Source organism: Nyctereutes procyonoides, unplaced genomic scaffold, assembly GCF_905146905.1.
Source record: "Nyctereutes procyonoides isolate TBG_1078 unplaced genomic scaffold, NYPRO_anot_genome, whole genome shotgun sequence".
Lineage (NCBI taxonomy): Eukaryota > Metazoa > Chordata > Mammalia > Carnivora > Canidae > Nyctereutes > Nyctereutes procyonoides.
Genome location: NW_026575145.1, coordinates 2,314,218 through 2,333,151, shown reverse-complemented (window position 1 = coordinate 2,333,151; position 18,934 = coordinate 2,314,218). Strand labels below are relative to the sequence as shown.

At 33.5% G+C, this 18,934-nt stretch overlaps 1 protein-coding gene across 1 annotated transcript in view; it reads right to left on the bottom strand.

Annotated features, from left to right (window-relative positions):
* The window catches only part of MDGA2 (MAM domain containing glycosylphosphatidylinositol anchor 2), a 788,050-nt gene that overhangs the window by 109,121 nt on the left and 659,995 nt on the right, over positions 1–18,934 (bottom strand). The window contains exon 11 of the mRNA XM_055309044.1: positions 2,290–2,559. Within this exon, the coding sequence (XP_055165019.1) occupies positions 2,290–2,559 (270 nt within the window). The remainder of the gene's footprint in view (positions 1–2,289; positions 2,560–18,934) is intronic.

Genomic DNA, 18,934 nt, shown 5'->3' with positions numbered 1-18,934 from the left:
GTTTTGAATTATGGGCAATTCATAAAGATTACTAATTGTGATGTGTTTTAGTAGATGAAATAGATACTTTTTTTGAAGTTTCTTCCAGACCTCTGATTCTATGAAATCTGATTTCTTTATACAACTGATCCTTGAACAACAGAGATTTGAACTTTGTGAGTTCACTTACATGTGGAAGTTTTTTGTTTTTTTAACAGCACAGTACTGTAAATGTATTTTCTCTTTCTTATGATTCTCTTAATAATATTTTCTTTTCTCTAGCTTACTTTATTATCAAAATACAGTATATAGAACATCTCTAGCTTAAATTATTGTAAAAATAACGTATATAATACATATAGCATACAAAATATGTGTTAATAGACTGTTATCAGTAAGGCTTCTCATCAACAGTAGGCTAGTAGTAAAATTTTGGGGGAGTCAAAAACTATACGCAAATTTATGACTATATGAGTGTGGTTACACTTCTGTGTTGTTCAAGGGTCAAATGTATATCTTCCTGGATCATACAATATTTGAAATTCAATTATTTCCTTTTTTCTTCAAAACTATATTAGATTGTATGTGGAAATCTTGAAACCATGAAGCTGGCCTGAAGATAGAAAAAGCACACTGGAAACAAATCAATTCATGGGATATTTCCTCTCCCTCTGTGGGCCACCCATAACAGATTTATTCCTTTCTGGAGCTATCAAAATCTAACAATATCAAAATCTACTTACTACACCCCATGGATCTTGAATGGGAAAATTTTTCTTCTGGGAAAAGTGTTTCTTCTGGTCTCAGCTTGTTTTCTAGTTCAGAAAATGGGATTTGGGTCAAGTAATAGAGAACAAATGAAAATCTTACAGAGGCAGCATGGTCTGAACTAGCCTAAAGTTAAAAAACAATGTCAACAACAAAAATTAGAGTGTGTGTAAGTCCCAAAACTTTGAAGAAAAGGCTGCAATTAATCTTATGGAGTGTTTTTGTTTTAGGGGCCTAATGGAAAAAAAAAAAAGATGACCTCTTTCTACCAATAAGTAGACTTTCAACTACCTTTGAAAGATTCTTATTGCTTTGGGACAATAATAGGTAATCAAAAAGTGAAAGTAAATCATACCATTTAAATTATTCCATAGAATAGTACACTACATTCTTCTTCCCCTTGTAAATATCCTTAGGGATAAAAATTAGCAGAGAGATCTCCATATAAGTAGTTTTGTCCTATGACTTCTGGTTTTGTTTGAATAGTTCACTTTAGGAATCAAAGCAGAAATCTTTAAGTACACCTGAATGTTGATAAAATGGATTGCAAAACCAAGAGGTGGTAAGATCCAGCAGAGATGACATCTTCATATGCTTTAGTTAGCTCATTATATTTTATCTATATCACATTTCAGGTAGCAAAAACAGAAAATTTTCTTTTAAAAGTAAGAACTTATGAATAAAAATTTTTATTACCAAAGAGCAAGTTTTAATTAAGTCTGAAACATTTCAATCATAATATTTACAATTGCTTTTTAGGTAATTCACAATGTCCAGTTTCTTCTTTTACTAACATGAACACTCCAACTATTAAACTAACTTTACCTAGAATGAAATAATACTGAAAAGGAATAAAAGGAATATGTCCTTTTAATGTATGTCTAACCTTAGCTCAAAACTCACACAAATTTACTTTAGTATATAGGGTATAAAATAATTTACATAATTACCGAAAATTTAATACAAACTTAATATTCTTTTGACACATTGGAAGACAAGTATTGATTGATCAAAATCAATCAGTATTGATTTTACTTCTAATTTATTTTATGCTAGGTCTATTGTTTTCCTTTGACTATTTGTAAACCAATGGTAAGCCAAAGACAAAATTGAGTTTACCCCACACATATAGTTAGTAAATAATTACAAAGAAGAAAAAACACTCTTTCTGCTATTAAGAAAATCAAAGCAGGTGTTCGTTAACAAGCAATTTTTGTAGACAGAAATACGTATTAATATTAATATTTGCAATTTGATGTTAAAAAGCTGGTTAAGATTTGTCACTTTATTACTTAAACACTCAAAATAACCAACCTCTTCACCAAATCTTCTTGAATTCACATAAACTTCTAATTTTATAGGCACATAAACTGTTTTGACTACTAAATAATTTTGTCTTGAAAATAAATGAGTAATTCTAACTATAGCAGACAAGCTACTCAAAGTATGTTCCATGGATTTGTACACTTTAATTCTTATATTGATTAAGCCTAAGATCCCTTGATCAAAAATATACAAACGGTGAAATATTTAGAATCTTACCTGTAACAAGAAAGCTGCATCTCCCAGCTCCCGCCTCATTTATGATGCTACAATTATAAACCCCATAGTTTTCATTGGAAAGACTCTTCACTGGGTACTCTGTGTACTCTTGAGAGTCAAACTGACCCGTCCGTAATAATTTATTGCCCAAGCGCCATTCATAGGTCAGCACCCGTATTGGATAGGCTCTCAGGACCCGGCAACTCATAGTAACACTTCGGTCTTGTCCTTGCCGGATCTCCAGGAATGCTGGTTCTACAGCAGGAGGATCTGTAGAAGACAGGTTACAAAAGATGAAACACACAGTTTGCAATAAGCCAAGAAGCTATTTTTAAGAACACATCTAGCAACAGGGAAGGAGTAAGAAGTGGTTGGAGAACCATAGCCGGCATTTCAACATGGGATGGGAAATGGGAAGCATCATTTACTGACTGTGAGCAGTGAATGAGATTCATTACTTTAAAAAAGCATTTGCAGGTGAAAGTAGCAGAGTTTATTTTTTCTTTCTAGCTACTTCCCAGAACAAAATATATTGATTATGTTTGGTTTACACTGTCAGCAACCAAATGATGCTCTAGGTGTAAAATGTAGTCGCCTAACTAGCATGAGACTTTGAAACAGATAAAGCCATTGGTTCAAGTCAGTGAATTCTAACTATTCCCAGTTTGGCTTCAGAATATCCATTATTTAATAGAATATGTAACCCAAGGATATAATGTATTTCCTACACTATCTGGTCTGAACTTATTTGACTAATAGTCATAATATTCATGTGTAAACCTTAAGCAAAATTTGCAAATTATACCACATGTGGACATGGTTTCTAAGTCACTGCAAAGACTCACTTATCTGTTTTAATTGTGATTTTTTCCGTATAATTAAAACTTGCTATATTAGGTCCTAACCTTTTTGTTTTGACAGAAAGCTTTCTAAACAGTGTTACATACTTCTCATTAGGTAGCATATGCAAAATATAATCCTTTTCTTAATGACTCTCAATAGTTAAAATAAATAACAATTACTTCCTGGGCTGCAATGATGGGGTTCATTTAATCAAATAAACTATGTGACAACTCAGGATTGCCCTTTACAGCACAATCGCATCCTTGAGTAGATGTATATGACACCCTCTTGAGTTGTGCAGTATAAATGCTGTACAACTCTATTTGGCATCCCTTCCATCAAAATGCTAAAATTTTTTTGGACTGCCACAACAAATGTGCCTTCTGGTAATCTTTACATGTTATTCCATCTACCTTTTATACTCTTGCTGTCCCTTATCATTGTCGATCTGTTGAATTACCCTTCTTGCTTCTTTCAACAACTATGTCTCCCACTAACTCTAATTTTATTCAAATATCCATTTTTTGAGCTCTTTCTATATAAGTGCTAAGAATTTTTTAAAAAATGAATGAGAAAAAAAATACTATTTCTAACACAGTAGGCAGATATTTAAATAGTTGCCAATAGTTTTGATTAACAAAATTGCAGGACAAAAAAGATAATTCTAGGTTAGAAATGAAAGAAGTGAATAACACTATGAGTATTGACAAGGCAAGGCATCTTTGTCTTCCAGGATATATAGGAAATAGGTGAAAACCTGAAAAGCAAGTACACTGAGAACAATGGAGTCTGGAGGCCAGAAAGTTGTAGTTGATAAACCAAATTTTCTGGAATTTAATATTTCAGAGCTAGGGAAATTTGGAGTGATTATAGGATCAGAGATATACTCATTGGAATGGAAAGATGAAATGGAGGAGAGATTAATGATACTAGAGTCAAATGCAAATATGTTAAGTGAATACACATTTACTCTCATTATATTTGTAGTTGTCTAACAGTGTTTGCAACTGCTTATCTTTCTTCTTATAAATTTGTTTTTAAACGACAAAGGTCAAAATGTAATTAATTGTACTTACCAGGGTAATATCCTAAAATACTATTTACTTTTTGTATGAATGATTTTCTGTGGGAATTCTTTGAATGTATCTGACCGATTAAATTATTCAAATAATGGATTTTTTAGACCCTCACTATATGAATGAATGTGTCATTCATCCAAACCTAGAAGATTCAGTCCACCCATTTATTAACAGCCTATAAAAGCTAGTGTTAGGTTAAATATCTTCAAACACAGTGTGTTTTCAAAAAGTTCAACAGAGTCTGAGTTGGAAAACAACCCTAAATGAAAGCAATCTTTACTGCTATTTAATAGAATGCCCAAACTACTTGGATTCTGGCGTGGTTCCTTATTCTCAAAATAAGTGAGAAAATGTGAAACTGAGCACACTCAATGTAATACAGTCACATCTGCCTATGGAAAACTTCTGTGATGTAAGGCTTACTTTAAGCAAACTAGGTATTAATGAGCTCAGCATTTCATTCCTTGGAATACCCAGTGAGAAGAATAGACCTTCACAGTTAGGATTAAATGGTGTGGTATAAAGACTTCAAATATGATGAAAGAAAGCTTTAGATGTGAAAAAAGTTAGAGTTCACTATTCTGATAAAATTAGTGTTTCATGGTGCAAGAGTTATTCAGTATGCTGTATTATGAAATATTTAATTAAGAAACTGTAAATAAAAAATGTTATGAGGAAAAAACCCACTTAGGAAAGATTCTTTAGGAGAAATAAATAGGTAATTATGTTTTGTTCATTCGAAAAAAATGATTCTAAAATTATACCATTACATTCTAAAAATATACCATTATACTATACTAACTGTATTCATTTACATTAGCAACTTCTGGTTCAAAAGTTTCCTTGTCAAACCATCTCCCTACATATATACTGAAGAGCAATGGTAATAAACATAATAATTATATATGTTGATATTGAATATTTCCTAAGTTCTAGGTATAGTGTTATATAGTCACATGATTTATCTTTTTATAATAGTAACCATTTTAAAGAAGACAATGAAGCACAGGGAAGTTAAGCAAAGTCATGAAGCTATAAAGTAGCAGAATAAGGATTCAAAGAAGTCAACTTGACTCAAGACTAGGCTCTTAACTATGACCTGTGCTTCATTCTTTTCAATTACAATGCTACCAATTTTTCATGATTTAGTGCTTCCCCACAATATTTCCTTTGAAAACATTGGTTATTACAGTTATCAATTAAAATAGACATTGGTAAAAGGCACTGAGGTGGGCACTTGACGGATGAGCCCTGGGTGTTATTCTATATGTTGGCAAATTGAACACAATAAAAAATAAATTTATAAAAATAAAAATAAATAAATAAATAAAATAGACATTCGTCTATGCACAATATCATTTAGAATGTATAAATTGCATAGGTCAAAAATGGAAATAATGTTTTATGGAAAGTAGAAAAGTGTTGCAATAAAACTGCTAGATTAAAGAAAAAACATTGTTAATGATGGATTTCAAACCAGATTCAAAATGTAGTGTATGTTACAAAGCACTTCAAGTAAATAAATTTCTGTCTTATACATATATTAATATATATGAGGAGGACATGTAGAAGATTAGCTATCTGGAAGTAAAAGTGTAACCCTTTAAAGTTATTAAGGATTTTGACTGAGATAAAAATATTAAGTAGAAAATGCTCAGAATTAATTAGGTTTCTCGCATTTACTATTCTTGTACCTACTGGTTCCAGATTGTCTGGCAAGTGTTCTAAGTAGGGTTTGGTTCTAAATCTTTAAATCCATATATAAATGTCTAACTTATTGGAAAGAAAAATCCATGAAAACACCAAACTATATAGAAATGTGTATTAGTGTTTATTTCTTCATAAGGGGATCAGAGAGGAGTCCATGACTTCTTTTAACCCAGTGTATGAATAAAAATTCACATGCACCTCTTTCACTTGGCCTTTTCTGAGCTACTTCCTTTATAATAAACTGGTAAATTTAAGGAAAGTGTTTTCCTGAGTTCAATAAAGTGTTTAGCAAATTATCAAGTTTGGAAGAGGAGGAGGTCATGGGAACTCTCAAAGTTATACCTGGGTGGTTAGAGGTATGGGTGGCTATTGGGAATTGTATCTGGTGTCTGACATGCAGGTAATCTTGCAGGACTAAGCCCTTTAACTTGTGGGATCTTTACTAACTTCAGGCAGTTAGTGTTGGAATTGAATTGAATTTTGGACTCCTAGAGGTTTCAAAGAATCAGAGAATTGCTGCTGAGAAACACACTACTTATTTGGTGTCAGAAAGAACAAGAGAATTGCTGACCAAGTCTTAAGATAAGTCCAATTTATTCAGCAGAGAAAGATATGAAAGAAGATGGACTTAGAAAAAGATATCAAGAAGTTTATAGGGTTTGGCTAAGTGTATATTAAAAAATGGGGACTGAAACAATACTTATAGTATTAATCTACTCTGTATGGCTGTGCAAGGACATTTCATGTGACCTCATTTAAATCCTTACAACTATCTTAATTATTTACTTATTTTTTAAATTTTTATTTATTTATGAAAGAGAGAGAGAGAGAGAGAGAGAGAGAGAGGCAGAGACATAGGCAGAGGGAGAAGCAGGCTCCATGCACCGGGAGCCCGATGTGGGATTCGATCTCCGGTCTCCAGGATCGCGCCCTGGGCCAAAGGCAGGCGCCAAACCGCTGTGCCACACAGGGATCCCTTAATTATTTATTTTAAGTTATTTTTAGAGAGAGTATAAGAGCAGAGGAGGACGGCAGAAGAAGGAGAGAATCTTAAGCAGGCTCCTCAATGAGCATGGAGCCCCACCCAGGGCTTGATCTCAGGGCCCTAAGATCATGACCTAAGTCAAAATCAAGAGTCTGATACTCATCGGAGTAAGGCACCCAGGCACTCCCTTACAGTAATCTTTTAAAGTTATATTATGATCTCCATTTTACATCTAAAGAAACTATATCTGGGAAGTTACATTCTTGAGCATCCCACACATTATGAGTGACAGACTTTAGATCCAAAACTGCTTGATTTCAAAGTCCATGTTCTTTCCAACACAGCAACTTGAGGAAGCAGTATCAAAAGCAAATTATAAATTAGTCTTTAGTATAATGTTAGTCTACCTCAGAAGTTGGCAATATAGGGAAATGTAGTTTAGAAACAAAATCGTTTATAGCATTTGTAAACAGTTGGCAAGAAAGCAACACCAAAGATTTGGTGATACACTTTACAGAATTAGTGTTCACCTCTATCCACATTTTGAGATTATTGGTAACAATTATTTCACATTCTTAACAGTTGTCTCTACAAGATAGAATTTTGAAGCTACTGCGTAGAACCATTAAATAGTTGCACCATTGAAAATATTTGTATATTTGTATTATTAATGTAAGGCACATAATGGATAATGTATAGAACCACTGCAATTGCTTCCTCACTAACAAAAGTGATAGTATACTCAGCACTCCTGTTTTCTGGAAACTTTACTTTATAAGATTAATAGATACTATTTATTATTTAGCCATCCTGTTTCTAGGCCTAAAAGAAAGTGAAGAATAAACCAACCCTGGATAATCCAAGAAAGTTTTTAATAATCCAACTGATTTAATTATTTGGATACTTTCATCGATGAAATCAGCCCTAAAATCTACTCTGATTTTCCTTGACAGCCTTTTCAAGCCTGCCTACTTGTGTGTCCATATAACTCAATAAGCTGGTTTCAAAGCTAAAATACTTCAATAAAACCTGGAAAATTGCCTTGTAACACAAAGTAAAACGATATCTGAGATTGAGTTCTTAGGGAAGAAGCAGAAGAACTGCAAGAAACTAAATCCTTTAAACCTCAACCCCCCAAAAAAATACAAAAAAAAAATAAACCTCAACCCATTTTGTCCTTTGTATTCATTAATGCAAGGAATATTTCAGAAACATAAATAAGGATCATTTCAATAAAACTAGCCTTTTAATTAATTCTAAGTCAACCAGAAAGTCCAATTAAGCAGAACAACCTTCACAGAAAATGAAATTGCAATATCCACAATTTGTGCTGATGTCTGATTTACAATTCATAGTAAATGAAAAAAAAAGTGACTAAATTGGACAAGTTTTGAATCTGGACTACAGGCTGTGATGTGATGCACTGTCCTTGTGTTTTAAAAATTGATATATGTTATAAAAGTTCAGTTTCACAATTAGCTCAGTTTAAACTAAAACAGAACATAAATAGAATCATTTCTTCAACTACCACCTCAGAATAGGTTTTAGGACTGAAAAAACTGAGGAAACCATCTAATGTTCACTTGTATATAATAGAAGAATCTGCATTCAGAAGCTGCAGTAGCTTACCAATGATCATGATGCCAATTCTCAAAACTTTTGGATAAGAGCTTACATTTTATATTTAGTTTTAAGTTCAGGAAGTGAAGTTCTTTCTTTCCCAAGAGGATTTACAGTTTCTGATGGAATTAAAGGGAAATTGAAAGATCTATACAGCAGTGTTCTGACATAGAAGATTAAACTTTGAATAAATTAAAATAAAAATCATTGAATATTCTTGTGGTTCTGGTATGAAAATAAGGTATAGGAATAAGAGATGTGGATTTATAGATATGACTTGAAGGCTCCTCTAGCACATGCATTGGGGATGTTTAGAAAAGAAGACATGGCATTGGGAGTAGGAAAGTGAAGTAAGTAAAGGCAAAGCAAGAGAGGATGGTACATACAAACAGATTTGATACAAAAATAAAGGAAACAAAGGGCAAGTTAAGACATTCAATACAGTAGAAGTCCTGCATTTTTAAGGAAGGAGAAATGGTTATTTGATAAAGCCCCAATTAAGTAAATCATTAAAGCGGTTGGTCTAACAAAAATATATTTAAAATGTTGCATTTTCTGTCTGGAAGCCCATTATGTCTAGCCATTTCATATGTCAATTGCTCTTGCTAAATCATAGGATTTTACTTCTGAAAACAGATGTATACTTTGACAAATGAAACATGAATTCATTCATCCTTTACAAATCAGATATATAGATAACATAGATCATTAACACGATAGTGAGTATATAAAGAAATTTTCAGAAATAAAGAGAGAGACCTGACAAAGAATTATCCACGAAGATCTTGATATGAAATAATGAAGCCTAATCTAGGCTAAAAGTGTATGATGTGTTGCTATGGTCTTGGTAGAAAGGAGCTATAAAAAATGGACTCCAAACTGAAAATGTTAGAGAGTAGAAGTTGCAGAGTTTTCAGTTTTTGCTCTTGGTTTATGATATCCTTCAAATAGTGTTTTTATATTTAGTAGATACTTTAGTTATCTTTCTTTCAAGGCTGAAAACATTCTTCATGTACATGTATTTATACATAAAATATTTTCAACAAAAACAATAAACAAATAAGAAAACAAAACCAAAATGATTATAATTCCAGTGGGTACAAAACTGTATCATCAAATAGAGTTGTAGTTTCAATATGCAAATAAGATATATTGTTTTAATTTACTTGTCTGCCTTATCATAACAAAGATAAACACTCTCATGAAAAGAATTGTTAAGAACCACTCATAGCCAGAAAGTACTTAAATTAATATAGCATTCTAATCTAAATTGGGCATCAAAAAATGGCTTCTTCATTTACTATAATTTGACAAAAACATTTAGTATTCCATAGGCCCCTCTGATATGTGGTTTTTCACAATCCAGTTTCAGTTACCTGCAGTCCACCACCCTGAAGGATCTGATCCTTCTGACATAAAGTCAGACAGAAGGACAATAGCAGTCTAATGGTACATCACAATGCCTGTGTCATTCACCTCACTTCATCTCACATCATCACAAGAAGGGGAGTACAATGTAATATGATACTTTTTGAGAAACAGAAAGAACAAAAAAGAGAGAGAAATCACATTCACATAGCTTTTATTACAGTATATTGTTATAATTGTTTTATTTTATTATTAGTTGTTAACTTTTTCACAATTTACAATTTTTAAATTGTAATTTACATTTTTTATGGTAAACTTTATCATAGATATCTACATATAGAAAAAAAAGCATCAGAATACAGGGTTTGGCATCATCCATGGTTTCAGGCAACCACTGGGAATCTTGAAGTATCCCCTGTGGATAAGGAAACACTACTATAGATGCTAATAGTCAAGAAGTACATTAAATATCATTCATGTAGAAATGGGAGATATAGGTAGTGATTTAGACAGCCCTAGTTATAATATTGACATTAATTACCAGGATCTCTAGTAAATGCTTTCAAGATATACTATATACTTCAAAATGGTTAATAATGACCTAAAAAAGACTCCATATTTTTTCACTGTATTTCACATAGTAGTAATGACAAAAGAAGCAAAGTTCTTTTTAATATGCTGCAAATTCTTGTATATCAAAAAACTATACATCTGAAGTTTCAGCTTCTGTGATTATTGTTGGTAACAGAGGGAGAAATGCTTTCATTGCTTCTGCCAAGCGATAGTTGCTGCATTTGCAAACATTGGGAAATGTTACAGAAGCCCCATTAAAAAGTGCCAAATCTTTCTTAAAGAATGATTCAAAGATGTAAAACAGTATTTATATCCCTATTCACACACTTTGGAATGTTTTTTGGTAATTGTACATTTATATTAAATACTGAGTTTGCAAAATAGGTCCTTTCCCAGAGTTTCTGTAGATACATTGACTGAGATGTAAACACATTTGTGTTAGTGTTTGACTTTGTAAAATGTCTGTATTTCAGATTGAAAAATTCTGACCATCTCTGAATTTAAAAGCCCTCATTATTTTTCCTTGAAGCCCCCACATATTCATGGCAATAAATAAATATCTGTTGAGAAAAGGAATTATGTGAAGCACCATGTAAGACTTGGAATCTGAATTGAAGATAAAAAATGAAAAATAGAACCATGTATACTTACTAATACTGCTATATGCAAATCAGCGTGTCAGACACTGTGAGAAATAAAAGTTCCTATCCTCGTAGAGCTTATAGTCTAGTTGGAGAAGATAAGGTTTAAATATATGAATATTTAAATAGCATAATGGATAAGTTTAATAGAGCTTGAAAAGGGCCAAGTGGTGGGTGTGAAATAAATGATATAAAGATTTAATGCTTTAAGGAGAGCATCACTGGGGATGGAGTCATTTAAGTTTTCATAAGGTAGCTTTTAAACAATCTTATGAGTAAACAGAGAGGAGGGAGCCACGAAAATTGCACAAAAGTAACACTGTGGAAAGATGCTGGGACTGAAAATACAGGCATTGTACCCTTCTTGAACTTTTACTTAAAATATCTGGGTCTCAGTTCATGCAAAGATTTGGATTGACCACAGAAGTGAATGATTCTGTCAACAAAATTAGAGAGGTGGCAAACCAAAAAGCATGTTGACTACAGTGATGGTCAGGACGGTATGATTTTCAGTGCAGCATAGTGTCAGAGGTGGAGTAATATTTGATAGGTATTGAACAAGATCCATGCATTCAATCATTCCAAGTATTTGAACATAACTTAAAAATCAAATCTTCTTTGGCCACTGTATTCCAGAGTTATGTCAGACACAAGTCCCACTCTCAGATCCCACTTGCAGTTTTCCTCAGTGAATAAGACATACTCAGTAGTGACTATAATGCAAGACACAGTGTCATACAGGTGCTAGCATGAAGACAAGGTGCATAACCATGTAATTAATCTCCCAAAGCTTGCATAAGAGGTCCCTAAATTATTAAATTTATATGAATTTTGAAATATGTAATTATTGGCTTACAAATTACTTTTAATATATTGATGGAATAAAAATTTAGTTTCTTTTTAAAACTAATTAAAATATTTTAAAAGTATAAACACATGGGATCCTGGGTGGCGCAGCCTTTGGCCCAGGGCGCGATTTCTGGAGCCGATCGCATCCCACACGGGCTCCGTCTGGAGCCTGCTTCTCCTCTGCCAAGTCTCTGCCCTCTCTCTCTCTCTCTCTCTCTCCTCTGTCTCTCTCTCTCTCTGTGCTATGAGAAAAGATCATAATCCATGGATTGCATGTCTGAAGACATTTTAATATTATATTAAAGAAATATTAAAATAAGCAGAATAATCATTTTGAGTATATAATCATGTATCTAATTTAACTGAATACTTTTTATTTTCACTTTTTTATTTTTTTAATATATTTTTTAATTGGTGTTCAATTTGCCAACATATAGAATAACACCCAGTGCTCATCCCATCAAGTGCTCCCTCAGCGCCTGTCACCTAGTCACCCCCCACCTCCCGCCCACCTCCCCTTCTACCACCCTTAGTTCATTTCCCAGAGTTAGGAGTCCCTCATGTCTGTCTCCCTTTCTGATATTTCCCACTCATTTTTTCTCCTTTCCCCTTTATTCCCTTTCACTATTCTTTATATTCCCCAAATGAATGAGACCATATAATGTTTGTCCTTCTCTGATTGACTTATTTCACTCAGCATAATACCCTCCAGTTCCATCCACGTTGAGGCAAATGGTGGGTATTTGTTGTTTCTAATGACTGAGTAATATTCCATTGTATACATAGACCACATCTTCTTTATCCATTCATCTTTCGATGGACACCAAGGCTCCTTCCACAGTTTGGCTAATGTGGACATTGCTGCTATAAACATCGGGGTGCAGGTGTCCCGGCGTTTCAAGCATCTGTATCTTTGGGGTAAATCCCCAGCAGTGCAATTGCTGGGTTGTAGGGCAGATCTATTTTGAACTCTTTGAGGGACCTCCACACAGTTTTCCAGAGTGGCTGCACCAGTTCACATTTTCACCAGCAGTGCAAGAGGGTTCCCCTTTCTCCACATCCTCTCCAACATTTGTGGTTTCCTGCCTTGTTGGTTTTCCCCATTCTCACTGGTGTGAGGTGGTCTCTCATTGTGGTTTTGATTTGTATTTCCCTGATGGCAAGTGATGCAGAGCATTTTCTCATGTGCTTGTTGGCATGTCTATGTCTTCCTCTGTGAGATTTCTGTTCATGTCTTTTGCCCATTTCATGATTGGATTGTTTGTTTCTTTGGTGTTGAGTTTAATAAGTTCTTTATAGATCTTGGATACTAGTCCTTTATCTGATAGGTCATTTGCAAATATCTTCTCCCATTCTGTAGGTTGTCTTTTAGTTTTGTTGACTGTATCCTTTGCTGTGCAAAAGCTTCTTATCTTGATGAAGTCCCAATAGTTCATTTTTGCTTTGTTTCTTTTGCCTTCATGGATGTATCTTCCAAGAAGTTACTGTGGTGAAGTTCAAAAAGGGATTGCATAAAACGTGTAAATTGCCCTGGGTAATACTGACATTTTACAATATTAATTCTTCCAATCCATGAGCATGGAATATTCTTCCATCTCTTTGTGTCTTCCTCAATTTCTTTCAGAAGTGTTCTATAGTTTTTAGGGTATAGGTCCTTTACCTCTTTGGTTACAAAATCAATGCCCAGAAGTCAGTGTCATTTCTATACACTAACAATGAGACTGAAGAAAGAGAAATAAAGGAGTCAATTCCATTTACAATTGCACCCAAAAGCATAAGATACCTAGGAATTAACTGAATACTTATCTGTCATTAATATTTATTTAATAAATGTATTTCTTCATATGATCTTTTTATTTTGAATTTTTCCATAAAGTTTTCTATAATTTACACCACAGTTGCATTTTATGATCAACGAATTTGAATTAAGGTAATATTCAATTGACTTTTCTCTGTCAATCAGATTACTATTAAGAAAATAGTCTCTTTAAATGTGCTTCCAAAGGAGCACCATCAAAATATTGCTACCAAAAGCTGAGATTTCCCAAAGTGCCAAAGATTTAAAAATTAAATGTCACACATTCGAGTGTTTGTTTCATTTGTTCAGTCTCCCTTTGCAGTGTAGGGATGAATTTCAATATTTTCCTTGTTGCAGGCCTTACTTTCAGTAACGTCACTCTACTGAAAGTTTCAAAAGCCAACGTTTTTGGCACTCCACACAATGAAAAAAATTAGTGGCTATATGGTACTTTTCACTAACATTATATTTGTTATTCATGCCATTCAAAACAGAGAAGAGATGATGAGAGGTTTTTTTTTTTTTTTTTTTGTGGGGGGATGATGAGAGTTTTGATTAATTCTCTTCTTCATCCAGCAAAATGCTGCCCTCAAAGTACCTACTGAAGTGTTCAATAAAATTAGTTTGAATATTAATTTATAATTAATACAGAACTAAGAGTATCACTAATAATAAGTATACATATAAGGAAGGCTATAAATATATTAGTAACAATATAGGTATTTTATTGTAATAAGACACATCAAAATATTTTTCATGATTCCACTGAACATTTCAAATCAAATCTCTGACTTCCAACTCTTGGAAGTATTCCTAGCTAGCCTCCACATCCTTAGCCTTCCTTCTTTACTTATTTTCTCAAAAACAAGAAAGTATACCCAGTATTTAGTTTCCCTGGTGTGAAACTAAGTATCTGACATGCATCTCCAATCCCCCAAACATGTATTCCAATTCCTAAGGAAAGAAAAATCAGGAATGATAATCTCTTGGGAAGTGTTAACAGTCATATTTCCACTTTTAACTTATTTTTATAAATCATTTCACAAGGTTTCCGCAAGATTTCTTGCTTCACCTTTACCTAACAATGATCTTCCAAAAATAACTTTGGCCCAGATTTTGGATTAATTTATAATGAATGGCCTCATTGAAGCTTATCTATGCACTATGGAATATATCCTCTGTTGATTTTGCTCTTTTTTACATATATGTTCCCTCCTATAAGGCTGTTGAGTGAAATGGTCCTATTTACCACACAAATATACAAAATGTAATCAAATCACCCATAATATTTTCACATAGAAAATAAATGGCTCCTGCTCACATATCTATAACCAGCAAATCAATGCCATTATATCCAAATCAAGACAATGGTTTCTAGTGGATATTTGTACCCAATGATCCCCATCACATTCTTCAAGAATCTTTACATAGTCCATTGATTCACCAGCTAAAATCTTACACAGCTGATTAATAACATTACAGTTTCTCCATAAGTATTGAACTGGATCTGCTTTGGCAACCATATCAAAATACTGCAATAGATAAATAGTTGTGATTGCCAACTTGCAAAAAAACTAAGAATTATTTTCAGTGTTCCAAGTTTCTGTTGACAAAGTACAACCTTTATACATAACTGAAGTTTCTATTTTGCTTTTTCATCCCTAATACTCAACTCACTGGCAAAACTTTAGCAGACTTAATAATAGTCCTTCTAAATTACAGTTAATACTAAAATCTCTAAGTAGGTATTTGCTGAGCTTCTCTTCAAATTTTAAGTAGGAATTGTTCTTTAATACCCATTAGCTTATTTTCTTTTCTTTTCTCATTCATTTTCCCCTTTGGGGCCTTCTGAGGATAATTACAAAGGAACAAGGGAAGAAGAATAGTGTAGAAATTGCTGCAGACAAAGAACCAGAAGTCTCTTTCTGTTGCTGAAGCTAATGGGTTAGGTGACTGGGACCAAGCCACGGACCTTCCATTAGATTCATTTTCTTAGTCTTTACTTTGTGAATTTTAAGTATAGAACTTTTCTGTCTTTATTAATGAGTCCTCATGAACATTAAATGAATTAAGATGTGAAAGCAATTAAAAAGAAGTAACAAAAATATAAAAATAATATGGCAGGACATAATTTATCAACGTTTCTACCGATTATTTGATTTGTTTAAGAAATCCAGTACTGATCCTTGAATATAAGTCTTTCTCCTAGAAATCTGTTGAAAGAACTGCATTGACCCTCAAGGGGTATACATTTATATGTAATTACACATCAAGCTTTTAAGTTTTTAGATCCCATGGAAGGCTAAATTGATAAATCAATACCTTGCATTTCCTGTTTAAATTCTTGCTAATGTTTACTTTGTTTTAATCTTGGTAAGCATGTTACAGGGATTTATAGTATGGTTAGGCCAGATAAATGTTTTTTAAGATTTTATTTATTTATTCATGAGAGACACACAGAGAGGCAGTGACATAGGTAGAGGGAGAAGCAGGCTCCCTGTGGGGCAGCTTTCTTGAGGGCATACTCATCCCCTCTCGGACTTAACATCTACCTGAAATAACATGTGCTGGCAACAAGGATATTATACATTTACAAACAAACAAACAAATAAAAATCATTAAATAAACAAACACCGCCCTCCCCAAAGAAATAGACCACAGTGAGTAAATACACTCAGTGTTAAGCAAATGGAACATGACATCTCTCCCGGCAACGGTGCAAACCTCTACTTGAATCGTTCATTCTTGAACTGAATAAAAGAATTGGGCATCAGTAAATCTGCTTTCAATTTTTCTGCGATGGTACCATATACAGATCATAAAAATAACACAGGATGAAGTCAAGGAACACCTCCATGAACCTTACATAATTTCAATAATCAGGTATTCAAGTGAAACAGGAGACAGATGATATAGGAAACACAGATCTTATCAACTTATCCTACTGCATTAACACTGCTGTTTCCATCTTATCAAGTAACCATTAGCTATCTGCAGTTGGGACCTTTTTTTTTCTGGGAAAAAATAAAACTTCAGGCTTTCTTGGGCTTCACAGATTGCTCCATCCATGTAATTCATCAAGAGATAATATCGTGAATATTATCTTTGCCTACTAAAAAGCATCACTATATTTTGATAGTTTTGACAGCCTGGGGAAGCTTGCTGGAATATCAGGTTCCAAGTGAGTATTAGCACACTGCAGTGCTCACAGACTATTGTTTTTACCTTATGGTGTTGGCACTTGGCACAGAAACAAAATAACAGATGGCACACAGATATCAATTGTTTTTCATTCAAGAACAGTGTCACATACAGAACTCAATTATGCAAAAATGGATACAGAAGCCCTTTGTACAAGAAGTTTTATCAGCTACCTCTACATCTGTGCCTTTATTATTTGTATCAACAAAATCTCTTTAGGGATTTTTTCTGAGGTTAAGCTACTCCCTTTAATTATAAAGCACTGGGGTGCTTTGCTCAACACTAATGACCACATAAAATGGAAGAACAATATTGAAGGCTGACAGCCTGAGCATCTGCCAACACTGATCCCAGAATATACCCAACCACATTCCCTGAAAATACTGATGTAAGATTTTCTGATTTCATCTACAGGCTGATTAAATTCATGTTTAACTTGCTAGAAACTAGAAAGTCTTAAATAGGGTGCTTAGGAAAGAAAATTAGAGTCAATGGACATCATCCACCCAAAAGACACGAGAACGAGATGTTTAATGTGCTATCTTAGTTCTTTTACAAACATACTGGCAAATTGTTTGTCCCAAATTATCAGCAGTAAACCTGGTCCTAAGTGACTGCCTAGGACCAATTTAATTATTGAAGCCAGTAGAACTGAGTAACTTATTTTATACTTCTTAGGATAATCTGTCAAGAATTCTGATTTTCTATCAGAAAATAGTTAGAAGCCTTGGTTCAGATGCTTTGTTTTTCCAGGAGCATTCTGGGAGGAGGATGTTATGACTCTTAAAGGCAATGGATCACATTTACTCAAAGTAGCTTTAGTTTGATTTTAAACCATTAAACTGATTTTCACAATTCTGTCCCTGTTTGTCTATCATCTATCTATCTATCTATCTATCTATCTATCTATCTATCTATCTATCTATCTAATCTATCTATCATCTATCATCTATCGTAATAGTTCATGATAGTTGAAGTAAATTTCTTAAAAGTTGAGATACCTCAACATATTTTAAGAAATTTACTCACAGAAAGCTTATCTGTAGTATCACTCTCAAAGATAGTTCTCTCAAGTAACTGATTAAAGTATTAATAGGCTCAAGGTGAATTTTTGGGAAAAGGCTGGCAAAACAAACAAGGCTAGTTTCTCATTGCTAATTTATAAGTCTATGTGATGAGTCAACTTCATTATTATTGGAGCAATGTCACAAATTGTTTTTGTGATCTGCTCTGCTAAAATGTAACTAAGAATTTGACATAAAAATGTCTAAGTTAAAAAATATCATTATCCACATGCAATCATGATACCCACAAGATTTATTCTTTGTCAGGAACCATGGAGCAGTTTAAGATATTCTCTCTTCACCCTTGCACACTGTTGGTGGAAATGTAAATTGGTGTAGTCACTGTGGAAAATAGTATGGAAGTTCCTCAAAAAAATAAAAAATAAAAATACCACGTGATTCAGTAGTTCCACTACTGGATATTTACCTAAATAAAATAAAAGCACTAATTTGAAAAGATATATGCACCCCTATGTTTATTGCAGTATTATTTACAATAGCCAAAATATGGATACAAACTCACATGTCAGTGGATACATGAAGGAATAAAGATGTGGGATATATATACAATGGAATATTATTCAGCCATAGAAAAGAATGAGATTTTGCACTTGCAACAACATGGGTGGAAGTGGAGGGTATTATACTAAGTGAAAGAAACCAGACAAAGAAAGATAAGTACCATATGGTTTCACTTATTTGTGGAATCTAAAAGACAAAACAAATAAACTAATAAAAGCAAAACAGACCCCTAAATACAGAGAACAAACTGGTGGTTGCCAGAGGGTAGTGGTTGGAGAGAGGGACAAAATACGTGAAGAGGAGCAGGAGGTATAGGCTTCCAGTTATGAAACAATAAACCATGGGAATAAAAGGTACAACATAAGGAATGTAGTCAACGGTATAACTGCATT